Source organism: Opisthocomus hoazin, chromosome 25 (genome assembly GCF_030867145.1).
Source record: "Opisthocomus hoazin isolate bOpiHoa1 chromosome 25, bOpiHoa1.hap1, whole genome shotgun sequence".
NCBI classification, from domain to species: Eukaryota; Metazoa; Chordata; class Aves; order Opisthocomiformes; family Opisthocomidae; genus Opisthocomus; species Opisthocomus hoazin.
Genome location: NC_134438.1, coordinates 4,598,447 through 4,622,129, shown reverse-complemented (window position 1 = coordinate 4,622,129; position 23,683 = coordinate 4,598,447). Strand labels below are relative to the sequence as shown.

At 43.8% G+C, this 23,683-nt stretch overlaps 1 protein-coding gene across 1 annotated transcript in view; it reads right to left on the bottom strand.

Moving 5' to 3' along the window:
* IPO9 (importin 9) overlaps nucleotides 1-23,683 on the bottom strand; it is a 39,379-nt gene that overhangs the window by 5,168 nt on the left and 10,528 nt on the right. Inside the window, exons 4-19 of the mRNA XM_075442872.1 lie at nucleotides 22,556-22,757; nucleotides 22,019-22,107; nucleotides 21,645-21,731; nucleotides 19,861-19,980; nucleotides 14,969-15,069; nucleotides 13,330-13,388; nucleotides 12,625-12,776; nucleotides 11,438-11,536; nucleotides 11,192-11,298; nucleotides 9,877-10,016; nucleotides 8,004-8,163; nucleotides 6,364-6,590; nucleotides 6,004-6,152; nucleotides 4,946-5,074; nucleotides 3,335-3,610; nucleotides 1,428-1,594 (exon numbers count right to left, since the gene is read on the bottom strand). Of these exons, the coding sequence (XP_075298987.1) occupies nucleotides 1,428-1,594; nucleotides 3,335-3,610; nucleotides 4,946-5,074; nucleotides 6,004-6,152; nucleotides 6,364-6,590; nucleotides 8,004-8,163; nucleotides 9,877-10,016; nucleotides 11,192-11,298; nucleotides 11,438-11,536; nucleotides 12,625-12,776; nucleotides 13,330-13,388; nucleotides 14,969-15,069; nucleotides 19,861-19,980; nucleotides 21,645-21,731; nucleotides 22,019-22,107; nucleotides 22,556-22,757 (2,264 nt within the window). The remainder of the gene's footprint in view (nucleotides 1-1,427; nucleotides 1,595-3,334; nucleotides 3,611-4,945; nucleotides 5,075-6,003; nucleotides 6,153-6,363; nucleotides 6,591-8,003; nucleotides 8,164-9,876; nucleotides 10,017-11,191; nucleotides 11,299-11,437; nucleotides 11,537-12,624; nucleotides 12,777-13,329; nucleotides 13,389-14,968; nucleotides 15,070-19,860; nucleotides 19,981-21,644; nucleotides 21,732-22,018; nucleotides 22,108-22,555; nucleotides 22,758-23,683) is intronic.

The window sequence follows — 23,683 nt, the reverse complement described above, 5'->3', positions numbered from 1 at the left end:
TTAAGGCCACCAATTTACGCTTGGCACTCTTAAACCGCTCTCCTGGCCCCACAAGTCTCAAGCGATAGTTTCGGAGCTTTGCAGATCTCACACTTTCACTTCACACCCTCTTTCTCTCCCACACTATGGCTCCAAGTTCCCACGCTGCTGGTCGGGACGCAGATCTTACACGCCACCCCTGGGGTGCCCGAAGTTTTCCCATCCTTTCACCATGCAAGCCAAGAGCAAATATCCAGTTCTACAACCTGCCACGCACTGGGATGGGAACTGATGCACACAGAAGGTGTCAGCTATCCTCATGTTCCTTTCACTAACTCTAAACAAGTGGGTCCTCCAAGAAGGCATTGCTTTTCTTCAGTATGCAGAAAACACCCACCATTTTCTAATGTATGATAAAGCATCACCATAAAAACCCCATATCAAAGTGTTTAATATAGTGTGGAGTCCTGCCAAGACTTCTGCACGCAAACAGCTCTGATCTTGGACAACACGGAGACAGCACTGAACAACAAAGCTCAACCCTGTTCTCCCTGGCAGCGTCAGCCTTGGTTTTTCCCCGGGGCCATAAGCATTCTCAGGGGATCCTGCAAACAACCCTGCTCCGTCAAAACAGGGATAAACCACTGCTCTTAGGGATGAAACAGACCAAATGCGACCGAAAATGGCACCAGATCCCCAGATCAGACCGTCTCTTGTTCTGCATGACCATTCACAAACTTCCATTTCAAACACGCTTTTTCTTCTCATTTATTTCACAGGCCATTTGACTGCCTTGTAACAGTAACACACCAACTCATACTAAGCAGTGAGTTAACAGCTGGTGAGAGCCCTGAGAGTGGTCTGTTAGGCTTCACATTTCCAGAAAAAAAACAAAGACAGCAGCTGTGGCAAAATTTAAATTAACAGAGAGTACTTCAAGCTTTGGAATACAGTACTCAGCCTCTACCTGAACACAAATGTGCTCCTACATCAAAAGGGACAGAAAACTGTTTCAGCTGATTACTGACTTTTAAGAGATCATTAAATCAACAAGAAATCACCAGATTCTCTTAGGAAACCCTCTACAATGCCCTGAAACTCTACAGTAGTCTATGCAGGCGATTTCATGTCTGGAAGCCATTTTCATCCCGTTCACAGCAGTTCAATCTCAGAAGCTTGCAGACACCCCCTTCCCCTGGGGTCCCCCTGTGCCAGCACAAGCACACCAGGCAGCGAGAGAGGCACTCAGAGTAAGATTGCTCCAATTACCACAGCTCTCCTGAGCTGAACTGACAGTGCAGGAAAAAATTAGTTCTGTCCAACGCCGGCACATGCTAATCCAAGCCTGAACCAGCTCCCCTCTCCCTCACACCCAGTGCATTTAATTGCAGTGGGATGATCAGTCAGCTAACGTTGATGCACAGATGCTGCTTATGAAAACATCGTACCTGACTTTGCCTTCATATTGCCCATAGAACAAGTGCTGCCGGCTCATCCACTCGGCCATTACAAACTCCAAGGCAGGCTTGCCAGTTGGTCCGGGGAGACTACACAGGAACTCCAGGAGTGGTTCCAGTTGTGAGTGAACCAAGTGAGCAAACACCATAATCAAGGACTACAGGAGGAGAAAGTAAATGTTAGCTGTACATAATTTAATAGCTGAAAAAGTTTTATCAAATATTCAAGTAACTGAGTTTTCTGCAAGAGCAGAGACCGTGCTTACCAACCCCAAGAGGAAGAGAACATCTAACCCTCTGCAAGACACTCTGTGCTACAAAAGCAGGCAATAAACTGCTACAGTCAACAGCAGTTATTTCTACCTCACCAAAAAACACCGCAGGAATAAGTTCACTCACACCCATGCCCCAAACTAAAAAACCTTCCTATAGCAAGGATTAAAAAGCTGTTTACAAAATATCAGAGGTTGCAGCTGACTTTTGACTAGCAAAAACATCATATGGCAACACTCAGACACTGCAACTGCCCCAGTTCACTGAACGGACCAGAAGCTGTACACGTGGTTCTATACACAGTGCTCTACATCTACACGTACCCAGCAGAAACGTGTCTCATTATCAAGCTAAGGAACAGAAGCTGTTTGCCCAGAGCCAGAACCCATGTTCTCTTCCCCTCTTCACCCCAGGGATTACCCACCATCACCTCCACCACAGGACCACCCTTCTCCCACATCATCACATCAGAATCCAGCAGCACTTTTCCCATTCTGAGTGTACTCTGAACACAAGTTTTAGGGAAAGAATTGCAAGTCGCAGTTTTACAGTCTGACTCCTAAAGACCAGGGCTGAATTCACAAGCTGCGTATGTCTACATCAGTCTCCAAGCTCTGCAGGCTTCCTCGGGGAAAAGCTGCCCACCTCCAGAGGCCCATCTTTCAGGCTAACACAGGGAAGAGATTCAGCATTGTGAAAGGCTCATTCCTCTTCCCCTGGCTACAAGGGTTTCATGTGAGTGCTTCAGATTTAAGCTTCTGGACCTTTTAAATCCAAAAATAGGCAAAGCGAGAGCCATTCTGAACAGTTAAGAATCAACAGTGTTTCTGAGGCAGGGGGGAAAGAAAAATCAAGGCTTTAAGATGAAATCTGTGCTGACATCTGAACGGCCTTCTTGGCTCACCATGTGCTGGCTTGAAAAACACACATACCAAAATGAGAGAAATGCACAAGATAAAAGGGTCAGAGCAGAGTGAGCCTCAGCCAAGTGCCACAGTGAGGGCAAAGGTGGGATCTTGCCAGCAGGCAGAACTGTGCCAGCACAACGCCTTCCCCCAGCTGCTGCTGAGGAACCAGGGCAGCCATCACCGGGCATTTTACATTAAGGGCACACAGACAAGAAAGACAGGTGAGAGAATGAAGACCACTGGGATAAAAATCATTCTATAAAACTGTGCCAGCAGAAGTAGGTCAAGGCTAGAAGCGATCGTGACACTCTCTGTCTGGCTTCCCATCCGATGGACGCCAACTACACCTCCCATCCACCAAAAGTTCACCTTGTCTCAACTCCCAGGCATTTCTCCTTCAAGTACAGCACACACCTACTCAAAAACACACGCTGCCTTTGCCACAGCACCCCTACTTAGGCAGCTCCTGGCCCCACTGAAGGTTCACTGCTTGCAAGCACGAGGTCATGAGGGACTATTTAAGGTGCATTAAAGCTTACCCACAAGAACATGGCTTACCCTGTAAGCCAAACAACTCTGTATGAGCAGAGTAGGCATTTTCCTGACTCGTAGACCCTCCAATTGCACTAGCCATAAATAATCAGGCATGCAATTTAAAAAAATGACATTTTTTTCCTGACACTTCTACTTACTCTGCTGGGTGCCCAGCCTGCTCACCTGCATTACACTGAGCGTCTCTGCTTGCTGCATTTTGCTCAGGATAGCTCTCAGGATCTGGTCCAGATTCTCTCCCAGCTCACTTCCCGCTTTCGAAATTAAAGTGGAGACCAGCCTGCCCACAAAGGCAGCGGTGAATTCTGAGGTCCTTGGATCTAGAAGCTGGCTCACCACCTGCATCACATACCAAAGTCCATTGTGGCCTTGCTCATCATGCCATTGTGCAATTTGCTCCAGCGCCACCGAGACGTATGCACGCAGACACTCGCCGCCATTCTAAACGAGAAAATTACTGTGTTAGAACTTCCTGTTCTAGGTAAGGGAGCAGGGAGGCATGGGAGGACATCTCCTTTCATCACCCCAAAAAGACCCTTAAACAAGAAGAAAACAGTGGGCATACTGATGGCATCTGTAAAAGATCCAAGCTTTCTAACGTGCAGTAAAACAAGTGCCTATTTAAAAATAATTTCTACAGACTTCAGTTCATTATCAATCACAAAATTCTTCACTGCCCAGGCAGCTCTCAAGCAGATCATTTAGTAAATATGAAGACAACCTAGTAAATATGGCATCTAGACATCAAGTAAATCCGAAGACAACCTGAAGCAGCTGCAGTTTTGTGCCCAAAGAAATTCCAAGAGATTCAACAAGCAAGAGATGAAGACAGCAAAGCACAGCGTGAACAAAACCCAACCCAGTGGCCAAGCTGCAATCTTTTTGAATTCCTAAAACAAAGATCCAGCAGAGCAACTAGCATGCTGGTCTCCAGCCTCTTCATGCCGGTCTTCAACCTATTGTTATTGGTGTGTTGTTTAGGGAAAGATGTTTCTGTGGTCTGCATCTACATGGCAAAGGGTAGCTCGGAGTGCAAAACTCCTTACGTAAGAAATGAAACCAGCTTTATTATTTATATGCCAGCTAGTAGCAGAAAAAAAAAGACAACCTGCACTTTTCACCTCTGACACTTTTTCTGTCTTGCTTAAATACTCTAAGGACATCATCGGGTAACAGCAGAGCCTGCCAGCTAGCACACCTCAGGCACTACTGCTGTTTGAGATGAATCTTTCCTCTCGCTCCATCCCACGCCTGGCTCAGCCAAAAAGCAGCTTGCCCTCCCCTTCCCACCTAAACGAATACAGGAGAAAACTGCTAGAAGGAGGAGGTCTAGGAGGTCTTCTGCGCAGGAGCTCTTTCGCTTCCCCACACCTGAGCATGCTTCTGCAGACAGCCTCTGCCATTTCTAGGTGTGATGAAAGTTATTATGGGGGAAGAAAAGTAATAATGTTTTCCAGGTTTTTTTATTGGGTTTTTGGCGGTTTGGGATTTTTTTTTTTTTTTAAATGTACTCCAGAGGCCTAAAACAGAAAAAAGGATCAAGGCTGCTGCTCTACTCACTCCAGTCCTCCAAATCAAGGAATGGCAAATAAAAGGCATTGCAGGCTCTCAGACAGTGATATTTTCATGATAAACTGGAGGTGGCAGAGACTCCTGAGCAGCTGCCGATATCACTATTGGCAAGCAAAGCCTTAAATGCTATGTGACCTGTCCTACTTGGTCACCTCTTGGACTTGCTTATAGCCCTGCAATCCTTACCACTCCTCACAGTGTTACCTGCATAGTAGCGTTGTCATCTGTGTTCAGGCTGCACTGAGCCACCGCAGGGAACGCTTGGCAGATCAGGAGCTGGGACAGAGGAGGTTTTGTATTCCTCACAACTGTGGTCAATATATCAATAGAAGTCTGAAAGGAAAATACACACAAAAGCATGGTTACTACAGCAGCCATAGTACGCTAAGTCAGCATTACCCACAACTGGCACAGGCATCAAATGTGTAAACTGGAGGGATGGGAGCCAGTACTGCACTCACACCCTGATTTTACAGTCTAGAACATTTTATAAATCAGAGGACCTTGGATTCACGCACCCACAGAATCACTGTATTTGACACGGACGCATGGTGTGCGCTGTGAAAGTTCCCAAGGCAGTTCAAACATTTAAAGCACTGTAACCACTTAAACATGGCAAACAGTTTCAAGGCACCCTGATGCATGCTGCTCAGCACAGCCAGAGAACTGGTCTAGCTGACTTGTTCCATTTTGTTTATATTGCTTTTAAATTCAATTACCTATGAGCAATTGTTACAGTCATACCAATCAACAGGCAGATTATAAGCATACTGATAAAGATGTTTATGAGTTTAATTCAGTACAACCATTCTACATCGTCAATACTTAATCTTTTTTAAGGTGACTTTTTATAGAAAGGACAAACCTGTATAATTTATCTCCAGCAATTTATACATATGTGACGTATAAATCAGAAAAAGCCTTAGAAAAAAGCACAAGGAATAGTTGTGTACCCTGCTGGAGAACATTCCACCAAAAAGAGGAGACTGGTGAAAGATGGCTACGTCAAAGCAAAACGACCAGGGATACACTGCAGAGACTGGAAGAAGGCCAGTGGAGCAGTTTAACGTTAACTTCTGGAAGCATCTCCCCCCCACCTGCAATTTGCCTTCTCTCCACAAAGAAACCTCTACCAATGACCAAAGTCATTGTTCCAAAGCAGTTTAAAAGCAACCTTTCTACTCTTTGCAGACCAGCCATCCTACACATTAAAGAGCAGGGAATCTTCTCCAGCTCAGACCATGCACCGCTACAGCACTTACTGCACAAAGCCCTGCTGGGATCTTGTCAGCAGGGGCCTGCATGATGCTGACAAGAGTTGGTATTAGCCTCATCTGCATTGGACCCTGGCAGGCTTCTATCTGAGCTAGCTCCTTAAAGATATCTTGGGCAAGAGAAGCAACAACTGGATCTGGAGAGAGAAAGCACCATTTACTAAAACACACTAACAAACACATCTCATTTTATGCTACCACTATTTTAAAAAGGCAAAGCAGCAAGTTTCCCTTCTAGCTTTACCATATGAATCAATGTTGATTCAATTATCATTTATTAAGTTTTCAGCACCAGGATTCAGTAGCAAAAAAACCCCTGTACTTTGAGAATGTAACTTGAATGCATACCGTTACTGTACTTCAAAAATATTGCAATCGTGAAGGGGCAGATTTTGTTCTCCACACTTGCTGTAAATGCGGGGTCTACCGTACAGACAATGCACAGCGTCTCCATCACGAGGTTTAGGACCTCCGAACTGAACTGAGTTGCCAAGTGGATCAGTCCATCAAGAATGCTAGGAAGGAAAGGCTGCAACACATGGGTGCTCTCGGAGATCTTCAGCTGGTCACAGTAGCTAAACAAGAAATTAGTGATACAAAAATAGAATCATAGAATCGTTAAGGTTGGAAAAGACCTCTAAGCTCATCAAGTCCAACCGTCACCCCAGCACCACCATGCCTGCTCAACCATGTCCTGAAGTGACACATCCACACGTTTCTTGAACCCCTCCAGGGATAGGGACTCCCCCACTGCCCTGGGCAGCCTGGTCCAATGTCTGACCAGTCTTTCAGTAAAGATATTTTTCCTAATATCCAACACAAACCTCTCCTGATGCAACCTGAGGCCATTGCCTCTCGTCCTATCGCTGGTTACTTGGGAGAAGAGACCAACACTCACCTCACTACAACCTCCTTTCACATAGTTGTAGAGAGTGAGAAGGTCTCCCCTCAGCCTTCTCTTCTCCAGACTAAACAACTCCAGTTCCCTCAGCTGCTCCCCATAACACTTGTACAATACATACACAATAAAAGTAATTTATACATTTAACTCTAGATTATATATAAGGGGTTATTTCTCCCTACCCCTTCTTCTTCCTCAAGTTCACTCCTCTAGAACTTTTCCCCTTCAGTCTACTATTCCTCAATCTCTCAACAGCTCAGCTACCTTTCCTCCTCACTCTAGCCCTGATGGCTCACAGAAGCAGAGTTGAGTCAAGTGATGCTGAAAGCTTCTACCGCCCCTTAGAACCCTTTTCTCTTAAGAACTGCCCATCAATGGAGAAAAGCCTTGAGGAAGTAAGTAGTCAGACAGACACTCACTATATACAAAGTGTTTAATTACCATGTTCCACAAATGAGCTAGGGAATGATAACACAATTTCAGCAGTAACAAAGTTATAAGACTCTGCCTTTACTTACTCATTAACATTTCAGTGCAAATAGAAAACGAGGTGTTTTTTGGGGGAGAGAGTGGGGAAGAGTAGGGTTTTTGCCATTTTTTTTGTGGTTGGTCATTTTTTTGTATTTACACTAATGTTCATTTTCCACTTTCCAATCAATGGAGCAGACCTTCCTTTTTCCTTCTTGCAAGTTATTTACAAAAATGAGATTAAAGAATCCACACACCCAAACATTCCTCATTGCTGTGATTTGCTCCACAAGCCTCTATTATGTCATCCCACCACCTTTGTGACTGAACCGGAGTAATCCAGGTTTCATCTTTACGCTTTTCATTGCTATCTGGTTCTGCTTCTCTTTGGGGCTGTATCCATTATAACATTTTATTGCAATCAACCTTGAATCTCAATTTCATATTCCTCATTAGAGTTATTTTGAACCTGCTTGCTTACACTTTTTAAGTCGACATCTATTTCACTCAAAGCAAACACTTTCACAGCCTACACAGAGAAGGTATTAACATACCCATTGTGTAAGTGTAATTCACATCCCTGTCCCTGGGGATTTGGAACACCTTGGGGTTTACTCACCCCCAGATGGCTCTGACTGCAGAGATTCGGACAGAGGGAGGCTGGGTTTCGTGTAGCCCACTGACAGTAGCTTGCAGGAACTGCTGGATTAGTTCTGGAGACATCGCCACTGTAAAACGGCTGGCAGCCCACAGAGCACGACCCAGGAGAAAAGGAGACACTGGAACAAAACAGAACCCCAGCGGTTTCAGAGTAAGTTTTAGGAGTTTAAAATCACAGCTGCTTCCACCCATTATCCAAAATCTTATCATCCCAGTAGGAAAAAAGTAAGATGTAACACAGAAGACAAGTATGCAAGCATTACAAATAATTTTGGTTCAAAGACAGAATCCAGTTTACCATCTTAGTTATTTCAAAGAATAATTTCTCATTTGTTAAAAAAAAACTCCAAACCTTCTTCCCTCAACTAGTTATACCTGAATTTGTTCACCAATACAGCAATACACGCTTTACTGATGACCAGAACAAACGTAAAGGAAGAGAGTGAAGGCTTTTTCAGTAATTCCTGTTCCTCTAGCTCAATATTCTGTCCCCAACAGCAGCAAATAGCAGCAGCTTCAGGAACAGAATTAGAGAAACAGAGCAAATACACAGAGGTCTTTTACAGATTACTTTTCTAGTTTCCAGCCATCACCTTGCATCAGCGAGCATAATGTTCAACAGCACCACAGACACAGTGAATACTCATTATCTGCTCACCTGGTTACACTTCTCAAGGTATGATGTATCTTTACCACACTCGACCCTTCCGCCTTTTCAGGCTAAAAGTATCCTTAACTGTTTAGGCTACCCTCAAAGAGATGATGCTCTCTATTCCTCAGCATCTTTACTGCCATTATCTATACTCCTGCAACCATTAATTTTAAGACGAGGACATAAAGAAACTCCATGCAAGACATATAGCAAAAGAAAAGCTTTGTTTTCTAAGCAAGTGTTATCAGACAGAAGATTTCTTTGTCTTGTTACCATTACTGAGCGTTAAACGGCTATCCTCTGAGAACTATCTATATACTGACTCCAGGAGCTCTTTCCAGAGCACAGTAACTCATTTACAACCCAATACCACATATGTAAATGTGTGTAAATATGTGTAAATAGCTGAGGTTGGTTTTTTACATGCACTGCACACTATGCACTTTGCACACTATTTCTTCATTCAAAATTAACTCAAAAAAGAGAAAGAACTTCTTTGTAATAGGCTAAATGTTTCTTTGACGAAAGCATCAAGCAGTTTGTTTTCTCTACACTGACACAACTTAATGTGGACTCATCAATAATACTCCTATTGGCTTCTCAAATTTTAATTATTTGCAAGGACTCTTGAGGTCCGATTTTCAACAGCTCCTTTAACTTTCTTGCACACTGATGGAAGATAACACAGGAAGCAGAAGCCTGCAGAGCTCCTAATAATAGGATCCCACTCAGCTAGGAGTATTACCTGAATTCATGTGCTACGACTAGCATCAGCCTCAGCGTAAAGAAAATGGGATAGTACGGTGCTGCAGGAATTCTGAAGCCTGTTAAACACTGCTGGTGTCTTTCCCAGAAACAGACACAAGACAACAGAACAGCTATGTTCCACCAAGGGCCCAAGCAAACACCCTTCCACCTCCAAGCCCTACTGAGCACCCAGCCAGCAGTGATTTTCAGCTGAAAGTGTGGTGTCCCACACTAAAAGGACGTCTATTAGAACTGGTAGCATCTGAGTAGTCACAAGATAAGATTTATGCCCTTTCACATGTGTAAAGTGCACAACTGCATTTCACACCACCACATGCATACAGCAACCTGATTCATCAGACTTTTGTCTGAAAGAGATTTCCGAGGTCTGGCACTCAGCAGTTACTCCGAGTAATGGCAAGGGCCAACGCACCTGAAAGGTTGAGGTCTGCAAGCACAACATTTGTCAGGAAGCCATGCATATCAAAATGTATTCTACCATTCTTCACACTGTCTGTAATAATAGACTTCACAGAGCCCAGGGCCAGCATACAAGCTTCATGTATTTTCCACCTGCAAAAGAATTCAGATGCCTTTAGGCTTTCCACCACCACCGCCTCAATAAATAAATAAAAATTCTGAGGTGAAACCATTTTTTTGGTCTGAGCTACCATCACTATTTTCTTGATCCCAAAGCAGAGAATTTAAAAAGGTCCTGAAAGAAATGAACATTTGCAAAACTCTGCCAGCTGGGGGCTTGGAAACTCACCCAGCATAGGCAGCATTCTCAATCACTTTCTGAAATCAGTTGAATAATTGTTACTTCTTATACCAATTTTGTTCCCATAATAAAAAAAGAGAAATGAGACTTTTCCATGAAGGCTTACATCTCCAGCTATGCCTTGCTTGATTCTTTTATCTGCAGAAGCACTGTGATACCCAGTTCATTAAAGGTTTAAAAAGGTCTATTTTTGCATTACGTTTTGTTAATTATGATGACACAGGGTTATGGGCAAATAGCACTTTTCCTTGGTTTTCTTTGTGAAGCAAATAACATACTTTAAAACTTATCACAGTTAAGGCAGACAGGGACTCAGTGTCCAATTTCTCTGACATTCAGTTGCTGCTCACTATAGAGAGTGGCTACACTGATGCTAATATTAAAAACAAACACAATAAACACGGAACTAATGCACTGTGAAACCAAGAGAGAGTAGTTATGGAAAAGTAAGCAGGTACTTTTGCAGTTGAGCTCCTATCCCCAAGTAACATTACAAATTGCAACTTTAAGTTCTAAAATTAAACACATACTTCAGCATACAGCACCGATATCTCTTCTTTACATCAAGCAAAAAAAAAACCAAACACCCACAAAAAAACACATGCCTGAAATTTTGAGCTCAATTAACTGAACACCAAGTATTGCCAATTCCTCTTCAGATTGTATATAACTAATTATCATTTCCAATTATATGTTTTAAGGAATAGACCGGGTCTGGAGGTAGGGAGCCTGGGGACAGGTAGCTTGTGCTAGGGATCGCTGAAAGTATTCCACAAGAGGATGTTGTCATCTGGCTCAGGAACAGCTGTACTTCCTTTTTCTTCTTCTAATCTGAGTGCTCAATTTTCATCCTTGTTCCTCAGCAGTAATGTTATGAAAAAAATGTGATTAAATTGTGCTGCACCCAAGGCTGCAAACGAGCTTGCCATTCGTATCGGTGTCGTTCCCTGCTCCGCCATCTCCTTACCAGTGCTCGGCACCGTTGTTTTTAGCCTGCTCAGCTTCTTGCAAATGCCTGGTAGCTGCTGCAGCCAAAGCAGTTGCACTCTCATTCTGGAAGTCAGCAGCCACAGCCTGCGCAGAAGGAAACAATAACACTTACTTCTACAGACTTTTAAAAGTTGGCCTTTTCTCCAAATGCCCTTCACGATGCTAGGTTTATTATTTGTTCTCAATATTTTGGTTGCATCAAAACGTGAAACGCATTTCATACCAGCAACAGATCCTGTGCAGCAATCCTCACTGTATAGGAAAATGTATCATCATCTTCATCCTCCACAAACTGCTGTGGATTTGCGGTCCAAACTTTTATCTGAAACAGAAGAGAGACAAGCATGGGGTGGATGACTAATTCAGAACACCAAGGGTAAAAGGGGGCTTTTCTGCTCCCAGTAACCAGTTTTGCAAAACTACTTTCAGAATTTATCTCTGCCATAGGAATTCATAGTCTTCAACTGATTTTTCTTATATTCTATTGGGGAAACTTTGAAGACACCCTCTCTGTTCTGAGCTCACCTTACTCTTCTGCTCCTCACTTGAGACCAGAATTTGACAGAACTCATGACTGACCTGGAATCAATGCTACACAATTTTATTTATAGAATAGGAATGTGAGAGCAGATGAATCTTTAACAGAGTGACTGTTTTCACGCATGCCTACCTAAACAAAAAGACGATGGCTGTCAGGCTTGGGAGGCCAGGAGCCACGTACAAATTCAGTACAAATTACTCCATACCACTAGCACGATTTTTTCACTATCACATTAACCTGGCTATCTCTTTCAGAATGATAATCCTCCTTTTCACAGCATAATAGTTCAAGAAGGAATGAAGAAAGAAAACTTGAGAGAGCTGGGGTTGTTCAGCCTGGAGAGAAGACTCCAGGGAGACCTTACTGCAGCCTTTCAATATACAAAGGGGGCTTCTAAGAAAGACCGAAACTTTTTACCAGGTCCTGTCATGACAGGACAAGAAGAAACAGATTTCAACTGAAAGAGGCTAGATTTAGATTAGATATATGCAATAAATTCTTCACTGTGAGGGTGCTGAAACACTGGAATATGTTGCCCAGAGAAGTTGTGGATGCCCCATCACTGAAAGTGTTCAAGGCCAGGTTGGATGAGTCTTTGAGCAATCTGATGTAGTGAAAGATGCCCCTGCCCATGGCAGGGGGATTGGACTAGATGATCTTTGAAGGTCCCTTCCAACCCAAACCATTCTATGATTCTGTGATTTGCTGTCCACTTTACACCATTTAGGAACAATAACTCCTGGCAGAGCAAAGTGACAGAACAGTCTATTGCATCATAGCAACTTCCACACACTGGAACTCTTCCTAGGACATCAGCCGTTTCAAATCTCTCATCTCATTTGCTTCCTACACAAGACAAACACGCTCACCTGCTCCTCTGTGATCTGCATATAAAGGAGGATGTAATAGATCAGCTCTGGCAAAGCCTTCTTCACTGTGCTCTTAAATTTGTTGTTTTCCAACAAGGCATGAACAAATTCAAATATGCTGAACACTAGATTTTCAAAGCCCAATACTTCACCTGAACAAGGAAGTAAGGGGAAAAAAGAACATGACCGAATACGCCAACGTACAGAAAGGCAGAAGTGAAAACAAAAACCATGACCGAATATGCTAACATACAGAAATGGGTGTCAAATATAATTACAAATCATTAGCTTGTATGACGAGATAATGTTTATTCTTACTCCTGGACTAGCAAGGGAGGCAGCAGCCCCAGGAGGATGTCTGACTTCATCGCCTTCTGCTCTCTTCCTAACTCACCACACATCCCTCATTAAAACTGATCAAGCTGTACCTAAAACTTGTTTGGTTCTCTTTTGTCTCATTAATTTTACATCACAATTGTTGCAGAACTCACTCCTCGAGTCATTAGAAAACTTAAATCATTCAGCTTCATTGATCACAATCACACGTAACTTGCAAAGAAGTGACGGACACTGTCCTAACACTATAAATGTACCTGTAAGCACGATCTCGTACAGTGCTTCAGTCACTGTTTTGACACCAATAATATTAGGTAAGTCCATTCCTCTTCTAAGGCAAGGTAAAAGTGCAGTTTAACAAGTTCTTACCATCAGAATCCACAGGGTCCTCCACCTCCTCTGTGTAATTTACTTCAGTTCTCACATAAGTGGAGAGAGTTAAGTAAATACACATGTTTCTAAAGAACTGCATCTATTTAGGAATTAATCTGTTCCCATCTCAAAACTCCTGATAACTAGGGAAGTTTTCTTTCCTAAAAAAAAAAATCTTTGACTTTACTCAGTACTGTGTTTCAGAGAGAAGACCAGCCCTAGGAGCTCCTGCCTTTGTACACTGCCCAACTTCAAAGACCACTTCCACATCACTTCTGTAGATCATTCAGATCGTTTCAATAACTTAAACCAAATCCACCAAGGTAACCCAAAACGTCGTTTATGTTAAAACTTCGCAAGAACAGAACCACTCAGACTCACTCTTTCCAGGGGACAGTGAGCCAAGTCACACTCCACCGCTGCCAAAGGGTGAGGAGCCACCCCATGATCCCACGTGCTACCTTGTGTGCTACCCTCTGCTCCCTGCCAGGCCTCTCCACCAGCCTCCAGCCCCGGGAAGTGGCAGCAAACTAACCTGGAGGTGGAGAGGAAGGAGGATGGCGAACTGAAGGTCCAACAAATGCCAGAGCAAACACAAGGGAAGGAAGGACAGGACTCTCCCCTTTTGCAAACAAAAACTTCAGCTGCCAGTGGGAGTCAGGACAGTAGAGGGAGAAATACACCATCAAAAAAATTAACAAACAGCTCCTTGCCTTTTAACTGGCATCTAAATCAAAACACCACAAACCAACAACAAAACAAAACACCACAGCTGACCTTGAAACCAGACAGCCTCCTCTTGCTCCAGAACTAAGGCTACTTCTGTGGTCTCCCTGAACATTTTCACTCTACAAGAGCCTGTAACACAATACGCAGCAGGATTCTGAAACACCAGACTACGCAGGCAGCTTTGAGATAAAAAGGTCTAGATCTTTAGGAGAACAGTCATTCTTATTAAATTCCAGAGGGAAAGGTCAGCCAACCCTTATGCTATTGTCACAGTGTCCATTTCTGGTGTTTATACAAAATATTCAGAAAAAGCTACAAGAAGGTTCACTATTCTACTAGTACTGTCTCATTAAAAACTGCTAACAAAGCAGTTTTTGGATTAACAATACGGAAAGATCTGACTTGTTAGTTTGCAGTGACAACTACCAACAAAACACCTCTAAGATGGCCAACTGTGCAGTGAAGCAATGAGTAAGTTGTAAAATTCAAAAGGCAAATTAACTTCAACTTCAGCAGCAAGTGTAACCAGCCATTAATAGTACTGTAGCAAGGCATATTCTAGATTCTCCTTCACCTGAAGTCTTCACATTGCAACCAGACATCTTTTTAAGAAGACAGTTTTCTCTGAAGAGTACCAGAAACAATGCAGAGTTTGGCCACAATTCCACAGCCAGTATAACACAGGCACTCACATCACTCACCATATACGACTAAGCTAAAAGAAACTTACTGGAGCCTCCCGACGTACCAGAAATACCGGGTACATTGACACCACAGATACCTACACCCATCTGTGGCACCTGACTGTGCCGTGTACCATGCTCTTCAGCTGTGTTCCAGTCGTTACTGGGCATGAGGGAGTTCACCTTGCTCTGTTCTAGTTCCAACCATTCACTACAAAGGATATAAGGCGGCGCTTTCTGTAAGGGTGTTCCAGACAATGGGCAGGATCTGCTGCATTGACGAAACCATGTGCTTCGGGTAGTTTTTCACAAGTGCTGTCACAGCCTGCAACAGAAAAGAATACCAATCAGAAGCAGAGCCAGGGAAAACCATCAACCACCACACAAATCACGGGCTGCCGTTTCATTAACAACTGAGATAATCCAATGCCTTCCTGCCACCAAGGTCTCCTCCTCTCACCCCCAACCAGGCAGCCCCCTCTCCTGCATGACCTCTGACAAACAGGCCCCTCCTCGTATCTGCTCTTTGGCAGGGACACCAAGGGGCAAGACGAGATCTACAACTCTGGAAACGAAGACAACGCAATCATTTGGTGGTAAGGTAAGAGACTCCAACCAGAAGTACATCACTGCACAGCACTGTCTGGATGTGATTACCACCTGGAAGCTATCTTGTCCCAGAAAATGCACTCTAATACCAAGTAAAACCAGACCACAGCCTATTTCCCACACTTCTACTCATGCAACTAACACATCCGTCTGCACATCCAGGGAATAGCTGCAGATGGAAACACTCACCCAGCCAATTCTCTCATTCACTTCAGCTGCAGACACAGGCAGCTGTGCCAGCCCAGCACAGGGGCTGTTTTGGGAGCAGCTCAGCAGCTCTACAGCAGATCATGCCTGGGGCTTCATGAAGCCCATCACCCTGATTTAGGGGAGCCCTTTCACTGATGCTTGCCAAAAAGCTTCTGGGATCCTCCAATGCTCACTCCACCCAACAGACACCGGCTCCTCCTGCAGGAACACAGCTCCAGCTATTTTATGTTGGTTGCAGAAGAGCCCCTCTATCTGCCTGACTGGCAGACTCTACAAGACATACAGGCATAAGTTTGCTTCTACTTACCCAATACTAAACTCAACAGTTTGTCCAGTTTGTTTGTAGCACTGCGTACACTAATAGAAATAAAAAATGATAATTCACCTTCCAGGAAAAAAACCAGCGCTCTACTACCTGTATTGTGGCCACTGTGTCTGTCAAGAGTGGGCCAGAGATAATCCAGACACCTAAGTTTGAAAATGCATCTGGGAGGCAACAGAAACGTTACAGAAAGGACCTGTTGACAAAAAACAGCCTCTAGGGGGAAAAAAAAAAAGTTATGCAGGTGCTGGCAGAGAATCTGAACCTGATCCGCAGGACTGCTGCAAACTCATCAACACCCCAACTATGGCCACAGTAGCATGTAGAGAGACTTGTTCCATGCGCCCCTGCTTGTGAACCCCATGCAAGTTTTTCTAAGCTGTATGTCAAGACAACCTTGCAAGAAGCACTGCTGGAGCAGTAAGAGTTTTTCAATTCAACAGCTCTGCAGTGCTAACAATAGCAGGCTGCATTTGCGAGTTCACCACCTTCCTGCTGTGCAACTCATTAAAAAAGAGCACTCTCTCCTGTCAGATGTTGTATTCCAACCCCTGGCCTCTCTTTCTGCCAATCCCCACTGCTTGTTTGAGCTAAAAGAACTGCTTCACAGATCTCCTCCTCTGCCAGCCCCCACGTACTGCTCCACCACCTATTAAATCCTCCAAGAAAATCCTTGTCCATCTCTCTTCAGAGCAAAGCCAAGCTGCCCCCCAAGCAGGACATTTAACGGCCAAGCCAGCCAACAACCGACTGCGTCCACACCTGTAGCCCGAGTCCCCGCACAGCCACATCACATTCAGCTCTGGGGGAGCAGCACGACAGCTCCTGAAACCGTTCCCACTGCTCCGCAAGCAAACATCCAACCGCATCTCCACTAATTGCTCAGCATCTCCTCCAAGTCACTCTTCCTGCTTCACTTCCTACTTGCGTTGCCAGACAGAGAAGGAATCCCCAAATTTGTGGGTAAAAAGCTTAAAATGTCTGCTAGCCAGCAGCAGGAGAGCAGGCTAAAGCAAAACGTTCAGTAAGAGTGCAGCAGGTGCAGGTTACGTACTCTGCTCTTAGACTTAGGAAATTTACCCCCCAGACATGGCTACCACCTTGCCTTCCATCCAAGGACAAAGAGAGTATGATGAATTATTTTTTGTAACTAATTATTTATTCCAACAGCAGGAAAAATAGAAACCTAACTCCTCTGACCCACCTAATACACAGGTGTTGAAAGAACAGATTTTAAGCATAAGCAAAGCAGCACTACAGCAAGGCTGTAAGATACTTTAGGCTGTTGGTTAATTGGTGCTCTTGATATAATTACTGCATACCATGTACATCATATTTGTATTCCCTTGCTATGAAATTTGCCTTAACTTTGTTACCTGTCATGTTTAATCACTCTGCTTCTCTCAAAAACAACCAATAGTGGCATGTTCAGCAACATTCGAACTGGGATTCAACAATCATTTAGTCGCACTTCATTCATCCTCAGATATCAATTTAACTCATGCTAAACTATCAAACTGCAGAAGAATGAATTACACCACTGTTCTTTCATTCTAGTCCTCCTGGCAGAAAATATTTCTGTTGTGGCCCAACTGTCCACCCCGTCCAAGGGTCAAAGGCACTGACTTTCCTGCTGGTACCCGGTTCTAACCCTGTGAAAGACTGGGGACAAACTAACAGCCAGTGGTTTGCCACGATGTGATCCAACCTACTTACTGTCTTACCCAGGATAACTGTCCTAGGGGATCAGGCAGATGTGGACACTTCAGTATTATTCGTTACAGCTTTTGACACTGTCCTGCATAACGTTCTTGTATGGAAAGCAAGACATTTTATGTCAGGGTTGCCTCTGATTGCCACTGAGAACTCCATGAACTTTGGAGCACAAAGCTCTCAAGAGAAGAAAAAAAAAATAATCTTCCTGTCATTTGCTGCATAGCACTTCGTTAATGAAAAAAAGATAGGATTGAGTTCACATCTGGTTGAAAATGTACTATAAAGAAGTGTCTCAATTCCCTCCTCCATTGCATCAGCATTTCAAGGGGTTCCTGTAATGATCTCATCCATAGAGCTGGCTTAACTAATCCCTTGAGGTCTCTCACTTCTGCATTACAATGAATATAAAATCCATTTCTCTGGAAGGGAAGGCAATTTTTGGGTCTTTCACTGAATCCCTCTTCCCTTAGAAAACTGGTATAATCAGCTTAGAAACTCTAAGTGACAAAATCATGAATTGCCCTGAGTGAACAGTCTGAATACTCATCTCTTCACAAAAAGTCTCCCACACACCACTTGTCAGCAGCAGATCTCCTGAAGTTGCTGTTCAAATCCATACTGGTTTTCTGCTGCCAGCAATGCCACCCAACATACCACACTGTGTTCAGACCGAAATCCTCTCTTGTACTGCACCTACCCAGCAGTGGCCAAAAGCAGATACCCCCACACAATTAAGGAACAGAGCAAGAATATTTCCTCAAATACTTTCCCAGCCTGTCACACCTGTCAAGAGACTACGGCTGATGTCAGTGCAGGCCTACAAGTACAAACAGCTCCAATTCCAGTAAGCACTGTTACATAAAAATCAAAAAAGGCCGCAGAATACATGAATGTAACAAAAACAGAAGAACTGGTCTATGGTTAGAGTGAAACTATCAGTTACAGCTGCTTTCTGTGTAGGCTGAAAACTACTTCTACTCACTAAACACCCGAACGTATGTGTCTGGAATCAGAGATTCAGACATTCTTGAGCTGCAGCCTGTTCAGATCGAGATTACACCCCGCAGAGCATCCCAGAGCATCCCCATTGCATCAGCGTTCCTGTATACTACTGTCTCAGGAATCCCAGTGCACAGCCAATGGAGAGGAAAAAAACTGCAAGAGACACTCAGCAAAACCCGCCAACATCCTACCCAAACTCCCTCCCGTCTGGCGCTGCACAGCAAGAAATAAGCTCCTGCTGTTTCCAGCGTACGACATGCAACCCTTTACTGAGAAGTGACAGGATGCCATAACCAGGGTTAAACCACCTTTACCAGGACTAAGAAAACGAGTTCCACGACACAGAACCTAGCAGTTGCTAGTTTGTATAACACGATAGCACCCTCCCATCATTTATTTTCATGGTTCCAGCACAAAGGTGGTCATTATGAAAAACTTTTGATGCTTATCTTCCAATAACTCAAACTTCTTGTTTCCTTCAGAGAAGATGGCTGAATGGGCCTCAGCCGTCCACCTTCAGCAACCTGCACACTGTGACCCAAGCCTTGCTTACCCAGCACGCGTGCAAGTAAATGAAAGATCTGGATTTGATTCCACAGCTTGTATTTTTGAGCTCCTCTTTTCTCTCCCATATCGCAGGCAGCGCACCCGAAAACTCCAGCACTTTCCCAGCTCTTGAAGGGACCTCCATACCTACACTGGCACTCCTGTGCCCACGCACTGAGCTACATGCACATAGAGCTCTGCAATCCAGTCTTCTTTCTCCAGAAAGCTAGAAGAATACAAACACTTTCCATCTCTCTTTTTGCAGAGCTAATTTAGTATTAAATAGGAGGCAAGTTCTAGAAAAGCACCTACACATATGAAGCTTTTAAAACTTCATCGCAGCAGAATTCTGCAGCAGCTTTAGAAAAGACAGATACTGTCTTTTCTAACATACACACTGTGTTTTTTCATACACACTGTGTATGGTGTCCAAACGAGATGCATCCAAGATGTCTTGTATCAGTGAATGACAAGGACAGATCGTCCTATGGATCATTTTATGGACAGATCCCTACAGATCTCATCATAGGTATCTTCAGTGCAAGCAGAACAATTTGTTTCAATGTTGCCTGGTCCTGGGAGCCAAAACACTTCACTACTCCTAACATCAGCAGTACTAGGAGAGGTGACACACACTCAGGATTCTCTGTTTTCCGGCACATCTGACAGCGTATTGGAATTCAATTCTTTAATCAGTCTTAAGCGACTTACCTTTAAGACCTCCATCTTAAACCCGCTGTCTGATGTAGGTCCGTCAGGCATTTGCAGGGCCTGAACAAAGGCCTCTGTGAACTGCTGCACCACAGGAAAAATCAGGACTTTGGCAGCACCCTGGTTACAAACAATGCAAGCACAGGTGAATACCAGATACAGAACCCCCACGTCTGACAAGTAAAGCACCAGAAGCAATGGAAATTGGACTTTTCTGCTACAAAACGGAAGAGGGACTCATGGCAACTGCCAAATGTTGTAAAGTCACATGAAGTACTTGTCTCAGGCATCACTTTGGCTCCCTCCTGATGCTGGGAACTAAGCTGAGCTGAATCCCACCCTTCAAAACCGCACAGCAGACTGCTACAAAACACACGCCTACATCTCAGCTAAGCGCTTCAGACTCTATTAAATAGAGATCCAGACAATCCAGTCCAGAGAGTCTCAGGAGGAGCGCACATCCTCCTAAAGAGCACTTTCATCTGATTAGATGAATCACACCCTGCGCCCTACCGCCCGGACCCCCCGGGCTATAAAAGAAACCTGGGGTGACTACCTCACACACCAGCAATTACACTGAACCCTGTGGACAGCACTTATCTCCCTCTGGAGCCTCCCTCCCCCAAACCAAACAAGCTCTTTGTGAGCTGAGGATCAACAGCTGGCCTGAAGATTACCATGATGAGTCTTCCTAGGAAAATGCAGTAAATATTTTTCCAGATGTCAAAGTACTCCATAAGCAGTGCTTGGCAGAGCAAGTCATACTGGACAAATATTGAGAATATTCCTCGTAACTCCATAGCTAAGACAGCAAAGTTGTATGTTTAAAACAACTCTGAAATACCACCTTGGCATTTTATAGAAAAAATAAAAACAGGCAAGCCTTTAAAGTCAAATTTCAACAGAAGAAGTTTTGTTTACAATGTAAAGTCCACGTTCAGCCCTCCTCCAGAATAAGACAGTGGGGAGCTACTATCTTCTGGATACCGGTGTACCAGCTGCATGGTATGACTGCGCAAATAACCTTGTCAGTGCAGCAGAAATACGGTGTCATTATCCGAACTTCCCAGAAGTCTGCACTGAATTGCTCCCTGTGCAAACAGGGAGGAAACAGCAGATACTGCCACTCAGCAATAACCAGCCACTAGACTGAGAGTCACCCTTTCCTACTCTCACCCCTCAAAAAGTTAGAAAGAACAATTTACTGTCTGGGGAGTGCTGGGAAACCCACTTGTCAAAGGCGATATAACATGCAGATACGCTCAGAGCCAGACGGGAGATTCATGTGTATAAAGATGTTTAATTGCATAGGGTTTTTTTTCTTAAGCGCTATTCTTCTAAAATGTTGTTTGGTTTGGTTGTCACCAGCCGTTTATGAACAAAAGGCACGCTAAAGCAACTGATGAAGTTCCAGGACTTGTAACCAGTGCCTCGCCTAAGGGCCAGCAGACACAGTTCACCTGGAAGCTATGAGAGGGATTTCCAAACAGAAGATGATGCACTATCTCCTCCCCAACGCTGACTCCCCTCTCTCTGAGCTGTTACAAACACGTCTGTTCATGTCACAAGCTAAACTTCATTATGGAAACCAAGTCACAGTATCACGGCATGCATGTAAAGGAGGGAGTTAGCCACCTTACATGTACTAAATCACACCCTCTTCCCCAGTTATTACAGCTGGCAGCATACAGCATTCTCCAACATTCCATTTTCACATCAACAACTATTTAGAATCTCACTCAGTTTGAAATCAATGATTGTTGCAGGATAAGTTAAACTCTTGCCTTTTCCAGTTCCTCCATGTTACAGATCATATGGGCACACGTGGTAAATATCTCCACTGCACGCGACCTTGTGCGAATGCCATACACCTAGAAAAAAGTTTAAATAATAGATCAGGAACACAAGATACTTTGATTTCCCTTAATTTTCTTTTAATTGTATTTGTTTTTTGCCTTAACTTGATCCTCTTATTTTATCATCAGCTTCAAGATTTCTGTGAAAACATTAGGTGCCATCAACTATCACATCATCAAGAAAATTCTTTAAGTCTAACTCATACTGCACTACAGCTTAACCACTACATACGGAATTTCTTTGCCCCAAGAAACGTTCCCACTAATGCCATTCAGTACCAACTTAATAGTGAAGATCATACCTCTGCCATTGTGAAAATTTTGTACATCTCTGGAAGAATAACAGGAGCAACAAGTGGCATCTGTGTGTCTGTCACTTCCCGCGTAAACTCTAGAAAGTGGAAAAAGAAAGTAAGTTCTTACAAGAAAACAAATTTGTAAGCAGCAGCAACAACAGAATCTTTGGGAAACACTAACAACATCTTGGAAACACACTGATTTGTACTTGACTAGACCAGTGTCATCTGCCTTACCCATGGCAATCCTTGAAGGCAAATAGAAAACTATCACACTAAAAACCGCAGGTATCTGGAAAACAGGGTGTTGCAATCAAAGTGCCTTCTCAGCTATAACCTGCAGCACACAACCTTCTTCCTCAGCTTTCATGACGCCTGCCGAGCATGCAATTCAAGAGTAACTGACAGGCATCACGTCCAGCAGGAGAGAAGCAGCAAATTCCCATTTCTTCAATTTGGAGTGAAAGTGATAGGATGCTAGGGCAAGGAAAAGCCTAAACCACTTCCTACATCAGCCTTGCCAAAGCTCTCGCGTACACATACCTGTGAGCACTCTCATGGCTCCGTGCACTGCATTCACATCTCCACTAACCAGCATCTCCATCAAGAGATTGAAAAGCTCAGGCCAGGCTTCAGGCCAGTCCCAGTGGGCTATTGCTGAAACTGCGTAAGCAACACTCGAGCGCACTTTGCTGATCGATTCTCTCAGCCCGTTGGGTAGGAGCTCCCTAATAGCAACTTTTGCCTGTAGAGAAGAACATTATTTAGCAAAACAGATCCCCAGTCATAAAACAATACAATAAGGAAGAAAATCATACCTATGACTGTATCCTGATACTGATTCAACATTGGTTTTACAAAATGAACAGTCACGAGACAACAAAACCTTGCACACTACATCCTGTAATTTTTTTATGGAAAACTGCACGGTGTGCTGTAACATAGGACTCTCCTCACACAGAGCACTCGGCCAAGCATACAACAAATAGCTCACAGCTGCAATTAGATAGGATGTAGATATCTACATGGAAGACATCCAGAGTTAGCGGAGACAAATCCCAACTCCAGCGTCAGGGACTACGTTTGCTTACTTTGGAAGATTTTAGTAAACCAGAACTAGTCACTCAACCCTGAAGGTGCAGGAAAAAAAGTCAGCCCTTCTGGGGCATAATTCACAAGATCTATTTCAAGCAGCTATCTCTGGATGGGGTGAATCATACTCTAGATGTGAAAGACGGTGCAGTCAACAGTCAAAGTGGCAGAGGGCTGAATCTCTGGCCATTTTAGCTGTTGCATACTCCTACTGAACAGATTTTTAATGAAACCCAGCAGACCTTTAAACTGAAATTTGTCACAGCAAAATAGCTGATAAGTCCCAAGCTGAAAACCACAAGATTTAGCAAATCTCTGAAAAAGGACTGCCAGAATCAGTACTGTTAAAACTTACAAAGCAGCTTTCTTCTAGTCTTGCTCTTAGAGCAGGAGCAACGTCATGGCTGAACTTTTCCTACAGAAATTAGACCGAGCGTCTCAAGCATAGTGTTGTTTGAAAATCTCTTTTCAGTTCTTAACAGTGAAAACGTCAGAACACCTTAACTGAAGCCATTAAGCTTTTTAAACCATCTACAAAATTATTATTCTTCATGGATAAAGTGTCTCAAAGCAGACTTC